Source organism: Podarcis bocagei, assembly GCF_964188305.1.
Source record: "Podarcis bocagei genome assembly, chromosome: 7".
Lineage (NCBI taxonomy): Eukaryota > Metazoa > Chordata > Lepidosauria > Squamata > Lacertidae > Podarcis > Podarcis bocagei.
This window is the reverse complement of record NC_138132.1, coordinates 17466041-17480660: the sequence shown is the minus strand read 5'-3', so window position 1 is coordinate 17480660 and position 14620 is coordinate 17466041. Positions and strand designations below refer to the sequence as shown.

General features: G+C 48.7%; 1 protein-coding gene across 1 annotated transcript in view; it reads right to left on the bottom strand.

Moving 5' to 3' along the window:
* IGLON5 (IgLON family member 5) overlaps positions 1-14620 on the bottom strand; it is a gene marked incomplete at its 5' end in the record, with an annotated part of 135719 nt that overhangs the window by 13536 nt on the left and 107563 nt on the right. The window contains 3 exon segments of the mRNA XM_081199795.1: positions 451-582; positions 3762-3881; positions 6368-6600. Of these exon segments, the coding sequence (XP_081055921.1) occupies positions 451-582; positions 3762-3881; positions 6368-6600 (485 nt within the window).

Below are 14620 nucleotides of genomic sequence, written 5' to 3'. Positions count from 1 at the left end.
TTGGGGGAAATCACTTTGTAAAAAAATGTAAATGAAGGAAAAAATTGTATATGAAAAGTTTTGCATTAGAAATCTGTATTAAACATTCTGACAAATGTTCATGAGGGTTTTAAAGACATAAAACCAAAAATTACTGCAAAAATGTAGAGGATTACATTTAAACAGCAATAAAACTGATAGCTTATTTGCAAAGCTAAGCGAGCTCTGGTATGGTTTCAAACTGGATGTGGGACTGCGTGTTGAGATCCCTGCATTGCGGGGGGTTGGACTAGATGTCCCTCAGGATCCCAGTGTTATGGTAAGATTGGATGGGGGAGGAAACTTAGAAAACTGAAATAGGCAGATCCACCCATCCCTAACTTTATAGCTGAAGCTCCACGCCCCAGACATTGCAACCCTTGATCTGGCTGAAGGGGACAGAACTGGGAGGCAAATATGAGGACCACTTACAGTTGACAGTGATGAGGACCCGCTTGCTATCAGGTGTTGAGACTCCGTTCACTGTGATGCACTCGTACTCCCCAGCCTGCTGCCTGTTGATTTCCGTGATTTCCAGGTACTCCCCTTCACTGGTGAACCCATCTGTTGTGGAGGGAGGAGGGGGGTGGCGGGGAGGGGGTCAGGGCCAGCAGTAGGGAGACAGACACAAACACAGACTTACACACAAGAAAACACATATGACAGCAACACTGTTATCCACACCTTGGACACGCAGGGGCTGCCTCGCACCGGGGCTGTGACAACAGCACAGGGGGTTGTGGGTTAGAAGTGGGGGGGGGGGGAAAGCTTGCACAACCTGCAACCTACCAAGCCAAACACATCCCAGCAACTAAGGACGGCCTCTCTCCCGGGGGCTTGATAAATGGATGAGCTCCAACCACCCCTGTTCTCGTAGCAAGGCTGGCACCAGGAAGGAGGGGACCTTCAGAGTTCCCACCAGCGTGCACCCGTCTGACACCAGCACCCCACAACCCAACCCCGGCTGGGATTACAGCAGGCTCCAGTGGCGAACAGCAAGACCATTTTGACATTCAAAGTGTTGGTGCTGACCTTTAAAGCCCCAAACGGCCTCGTTCCTGCATACCTGAAGGAGCGTCTCCACCCCCATCGTTCTGCCCGGACACGGAGGTCCAGCTCCGAGGGCCTTCTGGTGGTTCCCTCATTGCGAGAAGTGAGGTTACAGGGAACCAGGCAGAGGGCCTTCTCGGTAGTGGCCCCCGCCCTGTGGAACGCCCTCCCTTCAGATGTGAAGGAAATAAGCCGCTATCTTATCTTTAAAAGACATCTGAAGGCAGCCCTGTTTAGGGAAGTTTTTAATATTTAGTGCTGTGTTGTTTTTAACAGTCAGTTGGGAGCTGCCCAGAGTGGCTGGGGAATCTCAGCCAGATGGGTGGGGTACAAATAATAATTTATTATTATTATTATTATTATTATTATTATTATTATTATTATTATTATCATCATCATCATTATCATTATCATTATCATTATCATTATCATCATCAGGCCACAATGTAGGTGAGGCAGAGGTAAAGGACCCCTGGATGGTTAAGTCCAGTCAAAGGCAACTATGGGGTCTGTGGCGCTCATTTCACTTTCAGGCCGAGGGAGCCGGCATTTGTCCACAGACAGCTTTCCAGGTCATGTGGCCAGCATGATTAAACTGCTTCTGGTGCAACAGAACACTGTGACAGAAGCCAGAGCGCATGGAAATGCCGATTACCTTCCCGATTACCTTCCCCTATTTATCTACTTGCACTGGCGTGCTTTCGAACTGCTAGGTTGGCAGGAACTAGGACAGAGCAAAGGGAGCTCACCCCATTGCAGGGATTTGAACTGCTGACCTTCTGAGGCTCAGGTGGTTTACACCACAGCACCACCTGCATAAGGCTCCAACGTAGGACCTCACCAGGGCTTTATGGGGACATCAATATGACAGCTTCCGAACTGCCTAACGTGGCCAACCCCAGAGAGACCAGCAAGCAGGAGGGCAGGTAGGCAGCTACCAGCAATGTCGAGCTCTATTCAGGGATGCTGAGTCCTGCTGCCATTTGTGTTTCCAAGGTCTGCCGCCTATTTTCTGGGAACTGTGTCCCTGGGGAAATCAGTGTTCCCATGTGTCCCTGATTTTATTTTCATCTTCCTGCCTTTGTAGAGATGTTTGGGAATGCCTTGGCAGGGGGTTGGACTTGATGGCCCTTGTGGTCTATTCCAACTCTATGATTCTATGATTCTATGATTCTATGAAATATGTTTTTATTTATCTATTTATTATTTACATTTATTAGCCAGCTGTTCAACTAGTCCTCTAGGCAATGCACAACATGAATTAAAACGTCAAATCAGATTAAATAACACATGCTTTTACACACACACACACACACACACACACACACACACACACACCTCTATAAGTGTACAGATAAAATACCTGAACCCCTACCAAATTAGAGACTAAAATAGGAATCAATATCAGCTTTAAGGTATTGAAAGGCTTTTTTAAAAGTTTAAAAGCCTGGGAGGACACTAGGCACAAGCTAGGGTTAGAGCGGTTTGCCACCCCGGGCAGCTCACGATACTGCTCATTCATCAAAACCAGGTGAGGATTTATTCCATCTTCCTGTGAGTCTGTATCTTAGGTTTCCCAGCAGGATTTAATTGCTGCCTGATTCTCCTCCCTCCTCGAACACATTTTAGGCAACTCGTCAAAACTCAAAATAAAATCTTAAAAATCCCAGTATCGTAAGTGTGAAAATCCCACACACCCCACAAGCTATGTGTGCTAAAGCATGGGGAGCAGCTTTGCCTAGGAGGTGGAGCTGTGCGTGCTGATAAACAAATCAAAGCTCTGCACCAAGAAAAAGAAGAAAAGCTGCATTCTGCAGCTGGAATAATTAAGCACTGCCTTGGACAAGTCATGGGGAGGAGCTAGGGGGCTATGTTTAGCAGGGGATTAGATTCTCACTCTCTGCCACTGCAATATCTTTTCTGCCACAATTCTGGGATTTCACTCGCCATCGAAGATACTCTTTCAAGCCCATTCTGCAATTTTAAGGAGTGTAAACTTTGTTTGTTTGTTTACTTATTTTAAAAAAGAAAGAAAGAGGAGGTGCTAATTTCTGTACCCAGTACCAAATTTCACCTGCTTAACAGATATAAATGGGTATGAGTTGCATTTATTTGGGTCGAAACCTGCTTTGAGATGTAGGCAATCGTCGGCTCTGATTTTATTTATTTATTTTATTCATTTAGATTTGCATACCACCCTTCATCCGCGGATCTCAAGGCATAAAAATACAAAACGGAAACACAAAAGACATAATAAAAACAATAACCGGAACAAAGAAAACCCATTCCCCCCACTCACATTTAAAGAACACAGTTAAAGGGGCATACAATGCTAATCAGCCAAAAGCCTGGTTGAGGAGGAGCGTTTTCACCTGGCACCTAGAACAGTGAAGGTACTAGGCGGGCCTCCATGGGAGAGCATTTCACAAATAGGGAGCCACTGTAGAAAAGGCCCTTTCTCATGCTGTCACTCTCTGAAGCTCCCATGGAGGAGGCACAGAAAGAAGGGCCTCAGGTGGCGATTTCAGGGTCTGGGTGGGTTCATATGGTTCTAATCTGTAAACAGGTTTCCTTCTTCCTGCCTTCATTCATTAGCAGAGGAAACCAGTTGCTCAGAGGGGTGAGTAAGTTTCTTCCAGATTGGGGACAAAGGGGTTACCCTCAGCCTTCCTCCCCTCTCCAGCCTCCCTTACCTTTCAACTGCCGCCAAGTTACCGTCGGCTCTGGCTTCCCCACTGCTAGGCAGAGCAGATTCACGTTGCTTCCCTCGTTCACGGTCACTGCTGACGAAATGTTCACGATCCGAGCAGGGACTGCAGAGTTTGGAGGGGAGAGGCAGTGAATATCAAGGAGCTACTGGCCTCCCAACACTAGGGGGCACTGTCTTCCTTGACACAACCCTAAGGACAGTGCCTCTGAGGTTTTGAACAGCCAGCTGCCCTGCAGCAATTAACAAATGATTGTGTTTGACTGCAAAGCTACACTCTGGTCGCTTGACTACTTAAGAGCATAAGAAGAAGCCAAAGCCCACCAAAGCCAACATTGGGTTCTCACAGTGGCCAACTAGAGGCCTATGAGAAGCCCATGAGCAGGACTTGAACACAACACTGCTCTCCCCAGTCATGATTCCCACAGCAAGTGGGGTTCAAAGGCATTTTGCCTACAACAAGCAGAACATAGACAGCGTGGCTAGTAACCATTTACAGGCTTGTCTTCAAATTCTCTTCTTACATATTGCATTCAGTGGTAATGCCAGGTATCAGCATCACTGGGTACCAGCTGAGCCTCAACTTCCAGTAGGGGGCAAGGGAGGACCTTGGTAATATGGCAAAGGCCAAAAGTTGATGCCAGGTGAGCAAGGTGCTGGACTTTGGGAAGGAGGCTTGTGGCTGTGGCAGGGTCTCAGAGCCCTCCTGCCTCCTTCCCAAAGCATTAACTAGGCTTTGGGAAGGAGGAAGGAGGAGTCTAGGACCCTGTTCAGAGCCTCACACCTCCTTCCCAAAGCCCAGCACGTCCTAGGCTTTGGGAAGAATGTGGGAAGACACCCTCTTGTCCCTTGGGCCCTGTGTGTAGGAACCAGTCGTGCTGTCCTGAATCTGCTTCTGCTGTTTCTAATAATCCTTGCCCCTGCTCCTCCCCTTCCTTCTTTGCTGAGACTGTTTGTTCACTTGCCCTCTCCAACTCCCATGACTTTTGGCAAGTGCAATGAGGAGTTGTGGATACCCTTGGCTCGTCTTGCCCTCTTTCTCCTGCAGACAGGGTCCAGAGGGAGAGGGCAAGTAAATGGGCAGCAGGAACGCTGTTGAAAGACTCATTCCCGGAAGTCAACTTGCATAGAGGCACCCATAAAACCTAGAGCTGACACTGATTACATTCAATGATCTGTCATGCTCCCTGGAGTGAGCAAGGGTAAGTATCTACGGTGGATCTACGAAGACAGAGAGACAGTGAAGGCTAGTCCGTTGGGATGGTGGGACACTGCCCAGCCAACCCCAGTCTGCTCTTAGCCAGCCCGCACCTGCTTGCCTTACTACCTCCACTCGGTCCCAGGGGTGGCCCTGGCTGTCAGCTTCCTCCTGCTGCTCCTTAGTCTCAGTGTGGCCCTTGTAGAACTCAGGAGGGAGAAGGATGGGGACATAACTGGGATTAGCAGGCTCTGGCGCCATCTACTGTTGAGCTCCCTGCCTTCCACCCTACCAGTCCCATTGGACACCAGCCAGCATGCAGGGAACTGAAGGTTTGATTTTTTAGCCTTCATATCTGACTTGATGATGCCCCCAGCTCTCTCCCTTTAACTGATTCCATTATTGCCATTAACACCAATGTGAAGCCCTGCACTTGGGACTGCAGTGAGGGACACATATTCTTTCTCCACCCAACATCACTAACATTTAGTGGCCAGGGCACAGCAGATGGGGATTCCGCAGGAGAAAATGCAATGTCACTCTGGGCAAGGGGTCAGCAAAGGAGCATTGCAACCCCTCCCCTTCTCCAGGGGTCCTTGCAATACATACTTGTCTTCCTGTCATGATGTTAGCCAGTTTGTTTGCCTTTTTTTGTTATAAATAGCTGTCCCACCCCAGAAACAGCTGCATTTTGAGTGCATCCTCATCAAATCCTCAGGCTAGTGCTTTCGGGGTTAATTCCCAATAGCTGCTTTCTCTGTCCCAGCGGAAGAGCCCCCGAAAAAGAAATTGCTTTTTTCCTGACTGGGCCTAATGATCCCCATTGTCTGCCCTGATAGGTTGGGGTGACGTAGGCGACGGCGAATGATGGAGGAGCTGAGAACAGCTGTTTCCTGACGCCCAGGCGCCTTGTTCCGGACCGGGGTCCAATCAGCTCCTATTGAACTGGCTTCCCAGCTCCAGCAACCGTGGGAAAAGGGGGGGGGGCTGGGTGTAATTATGGGGTAGGCTAGTATTGCAGTTGTGGCTTTTGCCAATGCTGCAGAAATCCCGCAGGCGGCTGGGAACCAGCGGAGGAGCAGAGGAGAGGAGTCTCTGTTTGGTTTTGACAGCTGGAGAGAGATTCCAAGTTGCCTAGAGCCAAAGTGCAGCTCTCCTCTGAGATGGAGGGTTGAGGTCTGGGGAGTTAGACCTACATAGTCAGATGCAAAGGCTGGCAGGACTTTTGCACCTTTGCTAGTTGGGCAATTTGGAGAAATGCTGCTGGAGAAACACCTGGTGCCGTCAGTAAAGGATTTTGAATTCTGATTTGTTTTAACCCACCCTGGGGCTGCTGGTGGTGGAGGGTGGGTATGAAATTATAATAGTAAAAATAGTAATAATAATAGCAATACCGTGCACAATGAGGTACACCTGCGAGGTGTGGGGCTTGTCCTGTGTCTGGAAGGAGCAGGTGTAGAGCCCTTCATCGTAGACGTCCACATGGGTGATCATGATGCTGAACTCCGAGGGGCTGTTGGTCAGCAGCTGCACCCGTGAGTCGATGGACCACTTGTCATTGCCGGCGTACAGGATGTTGGAGCGGTTCAACCACGCCACGCGCGTCACCTGCTGGTCTATGTAGCAGCTGCAGAGAAGGGAGAGGAATTAAGCAGCAAAGGTGAGCAGCAGAATGATGGAATGAACACGGGGCAACAGCAGAAGTAGGGGCAGGGCAGGGCTGGCTCCTATATCAGATTTTGAGGGATGCAGCAGTGGACGTAAGAACATCTGGACCAGGTCAAAGATGCATCTCGTCAGCATCCTGTTCTCACAGCGGCCAACCGGAAGTCTATGGGAACCCCACTGCTATCCTTACGCCTCCCCCCCCATGAACTTCTGATATCCACTGATATTCTAACCCCCCATGAACTTCTCCAATCCCCTTTTAAAACTTTTCAAATTGGTGGCCACCCCTAGTTTTCGCCGGAGCGAATTCCAAAGTCTAACTATGTGCCATGTGAAGAAATACTTTATTCCGTCTGTTCCAAATCTTTGAATATTCTGGATGGTTAGGGTCCGGGAGGTCAGTAAGGTAAAGGCAGGCACAAGAGAGTTTCTCCATTCACTTTCCTCTCAGTGTTTTATTTATTTATTTAAGTCTCTGATTCTCTACATTCCCACATCAGTTTCCTATTTATTTAAAAAACAAACAAAAAAGTTCTCATGAAAATTCATCAACGTTTTAGTGTGAATTTGTCCCAGTGTTGCACATTTGTAGGCAATTTGCACGTTTTCGCAAAGCTGTTGCTGTTATATTTATTATCATGCACCCCTTCAACAAAATGGTCCCAGAGTGGGCTACAGCAATGTAAAATACACTATTAAAAACAGCTTATCACCAGTCATGCATTTCTGCGTGATGCTTCCCACTAATGTATGCATTTTCAGGCATGCTCTACCCTGATACACATGTATTTTCAGACATGTATTACAGTGGTACCTCAGGTTAAGTACTCAATTTGTTACAGGAGGTCCGTTCTTAGACTGAAACTGTTCTTAACCTGAAGCACCACTTTAGCTAATGGGGCCTCCCGCTGCTGCTGTGCTGCCGCGAGACTTCTGTTCTCATCCTGAAGCAAAGTTCTTAACCCGAGGTACTATTTCTGGGTTAGCGGAGTCTGTAACCTGAAGCGTATGTAACCTGAAGTGTATGTAGCCTGAGGTACCACTGTACTTGGCTAGGGAACGTGGCTTGAAAATTCGGAGAAGCACAAGTTTCAAAGGTTGGGCTGTGCTTCGGTTCATGTACCATTTCAGAAAGTGCAAACTTAATCGAATCCCACTTCCTTCCAATCCCAGCATTCGCACAATATATCTGCCTCAAAGAGGGACAGATATACAGCACAAGCGGGGCCTGCTTACACTGGCATTTATGCACTCAGGCCCTGTCAAGGGAGCACCCATAACCTCAAGGCCTAGGTTGCCTCCATGACCCCAGTCCAGGCAACAGCCGCCATCTTGGGGCCTTGAGAGAACAGGGACCTCAGCACCTGAGCAATACCCTGCTCTGTATATCGCTCGGTTTGTAATCTGAGGGAAAGCTGGGCCCTTTTCCGCCTCTGTAGCACACAGCCGAGCAGAATTTATTACGCAGCATTGTAACATGTGAGGGAGAAGTGTGGTGGGGAGGGAGGAGAGAATGAAAGTACTCATGAGTTTTCCTCACAGATTGCCAAGGCCTTTGGCGCTCTCTCGTTCTCTCCCTCTCTCTTTCCCTCTCTCCCAAGCCCTTTGAAGTCCAAAAGCCCATGTTATTACAGCTCTCTCTCTCACACTCTCTTTTTATCAAGCCCTAAAAACTTGAACACCTTCCAAACTGTGGATTTACAGAAAAAATGAGTGTTGGGGAGAGGGAGGAGAGAGGGGGGGGACATTAAAATATCCCAGACTTTGTGAACTCAGCTGCTGAATTTAAATCCTGCGCGGGCACGTTCAAAAGCAACCCTTGCCTTGCAAATGGGCTTGGGGTGTTCTCGGTGCAGCCACCCTCTCTGAGGCCCTGGCATCTGCCCGCCCACCCCCTTGGCATCTCGCTACTCTTCCTGCCACTTCATTTCTCCCCCCCTCTCTTTCCCTTCCTCTCTCTCTCCTCACCCCCCTTGCCCTGTGGCTCCCGGCCTCAAGATTTAATTATCGGAGTGCTTTTTCTCTCGCCTTCAAGGCGAGTGGGCGCTAAGTAATCCCGTTTCTTGGTCCCTGACAGCTGTCAGGCACAGATTGGACAAGTCTTCCAAAGATAACTGGGGAAAAGCTGGTGTGGGGAGGGGAAGGGCTTTGTGTTTCCCCCTTGAATTTGCAGCTGACCCTGATATTTTATATAGATGCTATTCCTCCACACACCCTGCCCTGCCCCTCACATTCTGCCACGGACCCAGAGCTGAGATATCTGCTAGTGGCATCTTGCCGCACAATGCCTGATGAAAGTGTCCAGGAGAAAGTCAGAATCCTGGGACAGAAAGGGCCAAATCTACAATATACCTGGTTATTTTTCCTGATTTTTTTTTTTTAAAAAAAGCTTTAAGGAAAGCAAAATATTGGTTGGTTGGTTGGTTGGTTGGTGGGTGGGTGGTGGGTAGGGCCTGCTTAACCCTTTCCCCCTGCCAGCCATTCGGAGGTAAAAAGGTAAAGGGACCCCTGACTATTAGGTCCAATCATGACTGACTCTGGGGTTGTGGTGCTCATCTCGCTATGATGGCTGAGGGAGCCGGCGTACAGCTTCCGGGTCATGTGGCCAGCATGACTAAGCTGCTTCTGGTGAACCAGAGCAGCACATGGAAACGCTGTTCACCTTCCCGCGGAGCGGTACCTATTTATCTACTTGCACTTTGACGTGCTTTTGAACTGCTAGGTTGGCAGGAGCAGGGACCAAGAAACGGGAGCTCTCCCCATCGCGGGGATTAGAACCGCCGACCTCCTGGTTTAGACCACAGCACCACCCACGTAAAAAATATACAGAATGGCAGAAAGCTATTGTAACAGAAATTGGGATCACCAATAAGTCCAATGGGCATTAGCTCTGGGACTGGCAAAAAGGAAGCGGTTCCTTCTTTTCAGAAGGTGGGATTAATGGGTGGAACTCACTGCTGCAATATGTCAGGCTTTGGGGGATCCGATACCTCTCACGGTAGCAGCCAAGAAACAGAAAAAGAATAAAAGTTCCTACCGTGTCATTTATTAATATTCACAGGGAGACATGAAGGAATGCAGTCTTCTCTAAATAATGTCGTTGCTCCGAGTAAAGCCCCCCCCCACCTCTCCTATTCTACATCACCCCTGTGTCGGCTAATCTGAGCTTTCTGCCTCTGAGATCTTTGTTCTATTACACTCAATGCATGCCGGGTCCTGGGTGGGGTGGGTGGTTCAGGAATGCTTTCAAAAGACACCGAGTCTGTCAGTTGGCTCTCCCTGGTGCTTCTTCTTCCTGCTGTTCCTCTTCCAATATTCCCCAGCTTCTCCCCTCTGCAGCCTCTGAACTGTGCCCTTCTGCAAACCACTGTTCTGAATCTATACTGGCACCCCCACCATTCCTTCTCAGTCCAGTCCCTGACACTATAAGTGTTGTGATGGCAGCTAGGGGAGAGAGGATTAAAACCACAAAAAGAGCCTTGCTGGATCAGACCAAAGCTCCATCTGATCCAACACCCTAATCCCACTGTGGCAAACCAGCACCCTAATAGCAGGACATGAGCTCAAATGCTCTCTCCAGCACACAGTACTCAGGGTTGCCTTCTGCTTCTAATGCAGCAGGGAATATATTGCATAGGCTCCATGCCTAGTTGCCACTGAAGGCTGTTATCCTCTGTGAGCTTGTTGCCCTTTTAAAACCACTGTCTTTTTAAAAGGTGGTGGTAGACGATAGGCATACCACCAGCCACGAGCCAGGATATTAAAACCTCCATGCAGAGCTGCAGTATATCTCAGCATCCAAGGAAAGGAGGCAGCATAGAAAGGCATCATTTCCATGGCCGTTGTGGGAAAGAGAGAGCGCTGGACTAGGTGGATCTCTGCTCCAGCTTTGCCAAAATTCCTCCATGGAGACAGGGTACTGGGTGGGGGTGACCTGCCCCTGGGAGCTAACAAAAGACGTAGGCTCTGTACTGCAGCTTGCTTAGTATTCCTGCCAAGCAAGTCAGCCAGCGAGCGAAGGAGGGAGGGCTCCTTTCCACCTCCTCCCCCTTCTATTCTGCAGAGAGAGAGAGCAGGAGGGAGAGGTCTTGGGAAGTAGGTCAAAGCCTCTGCTGATTCAGGCTGGTGGGAACCCGGCACACTGCAGGCTGTTTGGAGTGGGGGGCTGGCGGGTGGGGGGAGGAGGAAGGGGGGGAATGGCAGAGAGACAATCTCCGCATGCTGACTCACAACTTCCAGCTGGGCGTGTGCGGAGGGGGCTGGATGCAGAGAGGGTACATGGGGAGGGGGGCTCTCCCGCCCCATGTTGTAGACCCACGTTCTCTCAAAGAGCATCCTGGTTGCTTTGATGTCTATTGAGTGAACAAAGCAATTTATGTTTTAAAAAGAGCAGGAGAAGAACAAAAGATGAACATGGCAGGATCAGGCCACGGGGCCAGTCTAGGCTAGCATCCTGTTCTCATATTGAGCAAGCAGGATTTGAGCAAGGGAGGACTCTGTCCTCCTGTTGCTTCCAGCAACCAGTATTCATAATAATAATGATAATAATAATAATAATAATAATAATAATAATAATAATAATAATAATAATAATAATAATAATTTATTATTTATACCCCACCCATCTGGTTGGGCTTCCCCAGCCACTCTGGGCGGCTTCCAACAAAATATTAAAATACAGTAATGCATCAAACACTAAAAGCTACCCTGAAGAGGGCTGCCTTCAGATGTCTTCTAAAAGTCTGGTAGTTGTTGTTCTCTTTGACATCTGGTGGGAGGGCGTTCCACAGGGTGGGTGCCACTACCGAGAAGGCCCTCTGCCTGGTTCCCTGTAACTTGGCTTCTCGCAGTGAGGGAATCGCCAGAAGGCCCTCAGCGCTGGGCCTCAGTGTCCGGCAGAAGCATTGCTGCCTCCAGCCATCGTGCTGTCGCTACCCTCCAGCATTCCTCAGATGAAAATGGGGGTGCTGTCCTGGGCTTTGAGGCACACCTTCTTCTCCTCATGCTCCATATGGCTCTGTCCTGTGCCCATCTCCACCTCCAGCACAGCCACTTTCTACCGCAGTTCCACCACCTTAGTGCCAGGGGGTCACAGGAGTTTGCCATCCTTCCACAGCCCGCCGCTACCCCTCCTCCTCCTCAGAGACCAGAGCAGGGACACAGATGCAGTGGCTTTGTGGACAAGCCCCACCCTCTTCGCTCCCCAACCCACCGCTTTCTTTATGGGAGACTGATTGACCAAGAAGCAGAGAAATGGTGAAAGATTTTCTTAGGGGCATTCAAGTGACCCATATCTCGCTTTCATTTTTTAAAAAACAGTGACGCCATATTGAGTTGGGGAAATGGAGCACGAGGCCTAGATCTAAGAAATGTGTTAGTGGGGCACATGAATCTGAATTTCCAGTAACACATTGAAATACTGCACTCAAGGGAAGGTCCCTTGGGAATTCGGGACTTGGCGTGACCAAGTAAGAAGCCGTGATGGCTTAAGGGTTTTTGTGACAGTCACAGCATTTTCAGGGCAGTTGGAGAATATGTTTGTCTACTCCTCTTTTAAAGCCGTCTAGATTGGTGACCATCACACACACACACACACACACACACACACACACACACACACACACAGACTTATCGCCATCCACTTGCTTTACATTAGTGATGGGGGAGAAATTTGATTTTCTTTGCATTGGAACGGGAAACTACCAAGCTCTCACTTTTTGAACTAGCATGCAAGCCAGTCATTCATAGCCAGTGTGGTTCTCCATCTAATGTGTCAACAAGAGAGAGCATGTATTGGTGAAAATATGCAGAAAAATGTTTGTTAGTATACACACACACACACACACACACACACACACACACACACACACCTGTTATATAGGGCAAAGTTTCTGGCAAAATGTGATTATTCATCAAAACTTCATACAAACATGTGTATATTAGTAGAAAATTGCACTAAAACGTTGACAATTTTTCACGAGGCTTCCTTTGTTAAACCAACAACTCACAAATGGCTGCAGAAATGTGAGAAACTGATCTCAACATGGGGAAAACAAGAAACCAAAATTAACAGGCACATCCATCCCTATTTTACACCAGGCATAATTTCATACACTTCTATCATGTTCCCCTTTTCTCCCTGTCAAGGTCAATTGCCTTAAGGTATATTAGCGCTCAGCTCTGATTGAGCTCAATTTTGGGGAAATAAGCATAAAGGAGGGGAGGGTTCTGCTCTCCTAGTGTGCATCTCTCTTGTGATTTTAAAATGGAACCCTTGCTCCTCATCTAAATGTTTTTAAAGGCATAGAACTGCTCCTGCCATGTCCAGTCTGGGCTTTTCCAGGTTGGAGGGGGGTGGGGCTTCAGCAGAATGGCTTTTGATGGGATATCCTGGTCCTGGGTCTGGCGAGAGCTGGAGTCCCAACAATGCTTAGAGGACCACATTAGCCACTCTGGGATTGAAAGTTGTGAATATCTTGCCTGAGCCAGTGGTTGGTGCCTGCAGGAAGAAGTGGCAATGAGAAGTGTAAGCCTATCCATACCAGTGAGATCCTATTGTGCCCATGGGTATGGCATTGTGACACCAAAATAATAATAATATTAATAATAATAATAATAATAATAATAATAATAATTTATTTATACAGTGGTGCCCCGCAAGACGAATGCCTCGCAAGACGGAAAACTCGCTAGACGAAAGAGTTTTCCGTTTTGGAGGTGCTTCGCAAAACGAATCTCCTATGGGCTTGCTTCGCAAGACGAAAATGTCTTGCAAGTTCCTGCGGGGTTTCCCCCCCTTTTTTCTAAGCCGCTAAGCCGCTTATCAGCTGATCTGATAAACTGATAAGCCGCTAAAAGCCGCTAATAGCGCTAATCCTCTAATCCATCAATGGGCTTGCTTCGCAAGACGAAAAAACCGCTAGACGAAGAGAATCACAGAATGGATTCTTTTCGTCTTGCGAGGCACCACTGTACTCGTCCCATCTGGCTGGGTTTACAACAGAATATTTAAAATATGATAAAACAACAAACATTAAAAATTTCCCTAAACAGGACTGCCTTCAGATGTCTTCTAAAAGTCAGGTAGTTGTTTATTTCCTTGATATCTGATGAGAGGGTGTTCCACAGGATGGGTGCCACTACTGAGAAGGCCCTCTGCCTGGATCTCTGTAACCTCACTTCCTGCAATGAGGGAACCGCCAGAAGGTCCTCGGAGCTGGACCTCAGTGTCTGGGCAGAACGATGGGGGTGGAGACGCTCCTTCAGGTATACTGGGCTGAGGCCATTTAGAGCTTTAAAGCTCAGCACCAACACTTTGAATTGTGCTCGGAAACGTAGTGGGAGCCAATGTAGGTCTTTCAGGACCGGTGTTATGTGGTCTCAGCAGCCACTCCCAGTCACCAGTCTAGCTGCCGCATTGTGGATTAGTTGTAGTTTCCAGGTCACCTTCAAAGGTAGCCCCACGTAGAGCGCACTGCAGTAGTCCAAGCAGGAGATAACTAGAGCATGCACCACTCTGGCAAGACAGTCCATGGACAGGCAGGGTCTCAGCCTGCATACCAGATGGAGCTGATAGACAGCTGCCCTGGACACAGAATTGACCTGCGCCTCCATGGACAGCTGTGAGCCCAAAATGACTCCCAGGCTGTGCACCTGGTCCTTCAGGGGCACAGTTACCCCATTCAGGACCGGGGAGTCCCCCACACCCATCTGCCCCCTGTCCCCCCAAAACAGTACTTCTGTCTTGTCAGGATTCAACCTCAATCTGCTAGCCGCCATCCATCTTCCAACTGCATCCAGACGCTCACACAGGACCTTCACTGCCTTCACTGGTTCCGATTTGAAAGAGAGGTAGAGCTGGGTACAGCGGCGTAGCGTGAGTTGTCAGCACCTGGGGCAAGGCAAGTAATTTGCGCCCCCCCAACCCCTAACCTACGAGTTGCCGCTGGCGCTGCCGCGCAAACAACGCTGCTTGCCCG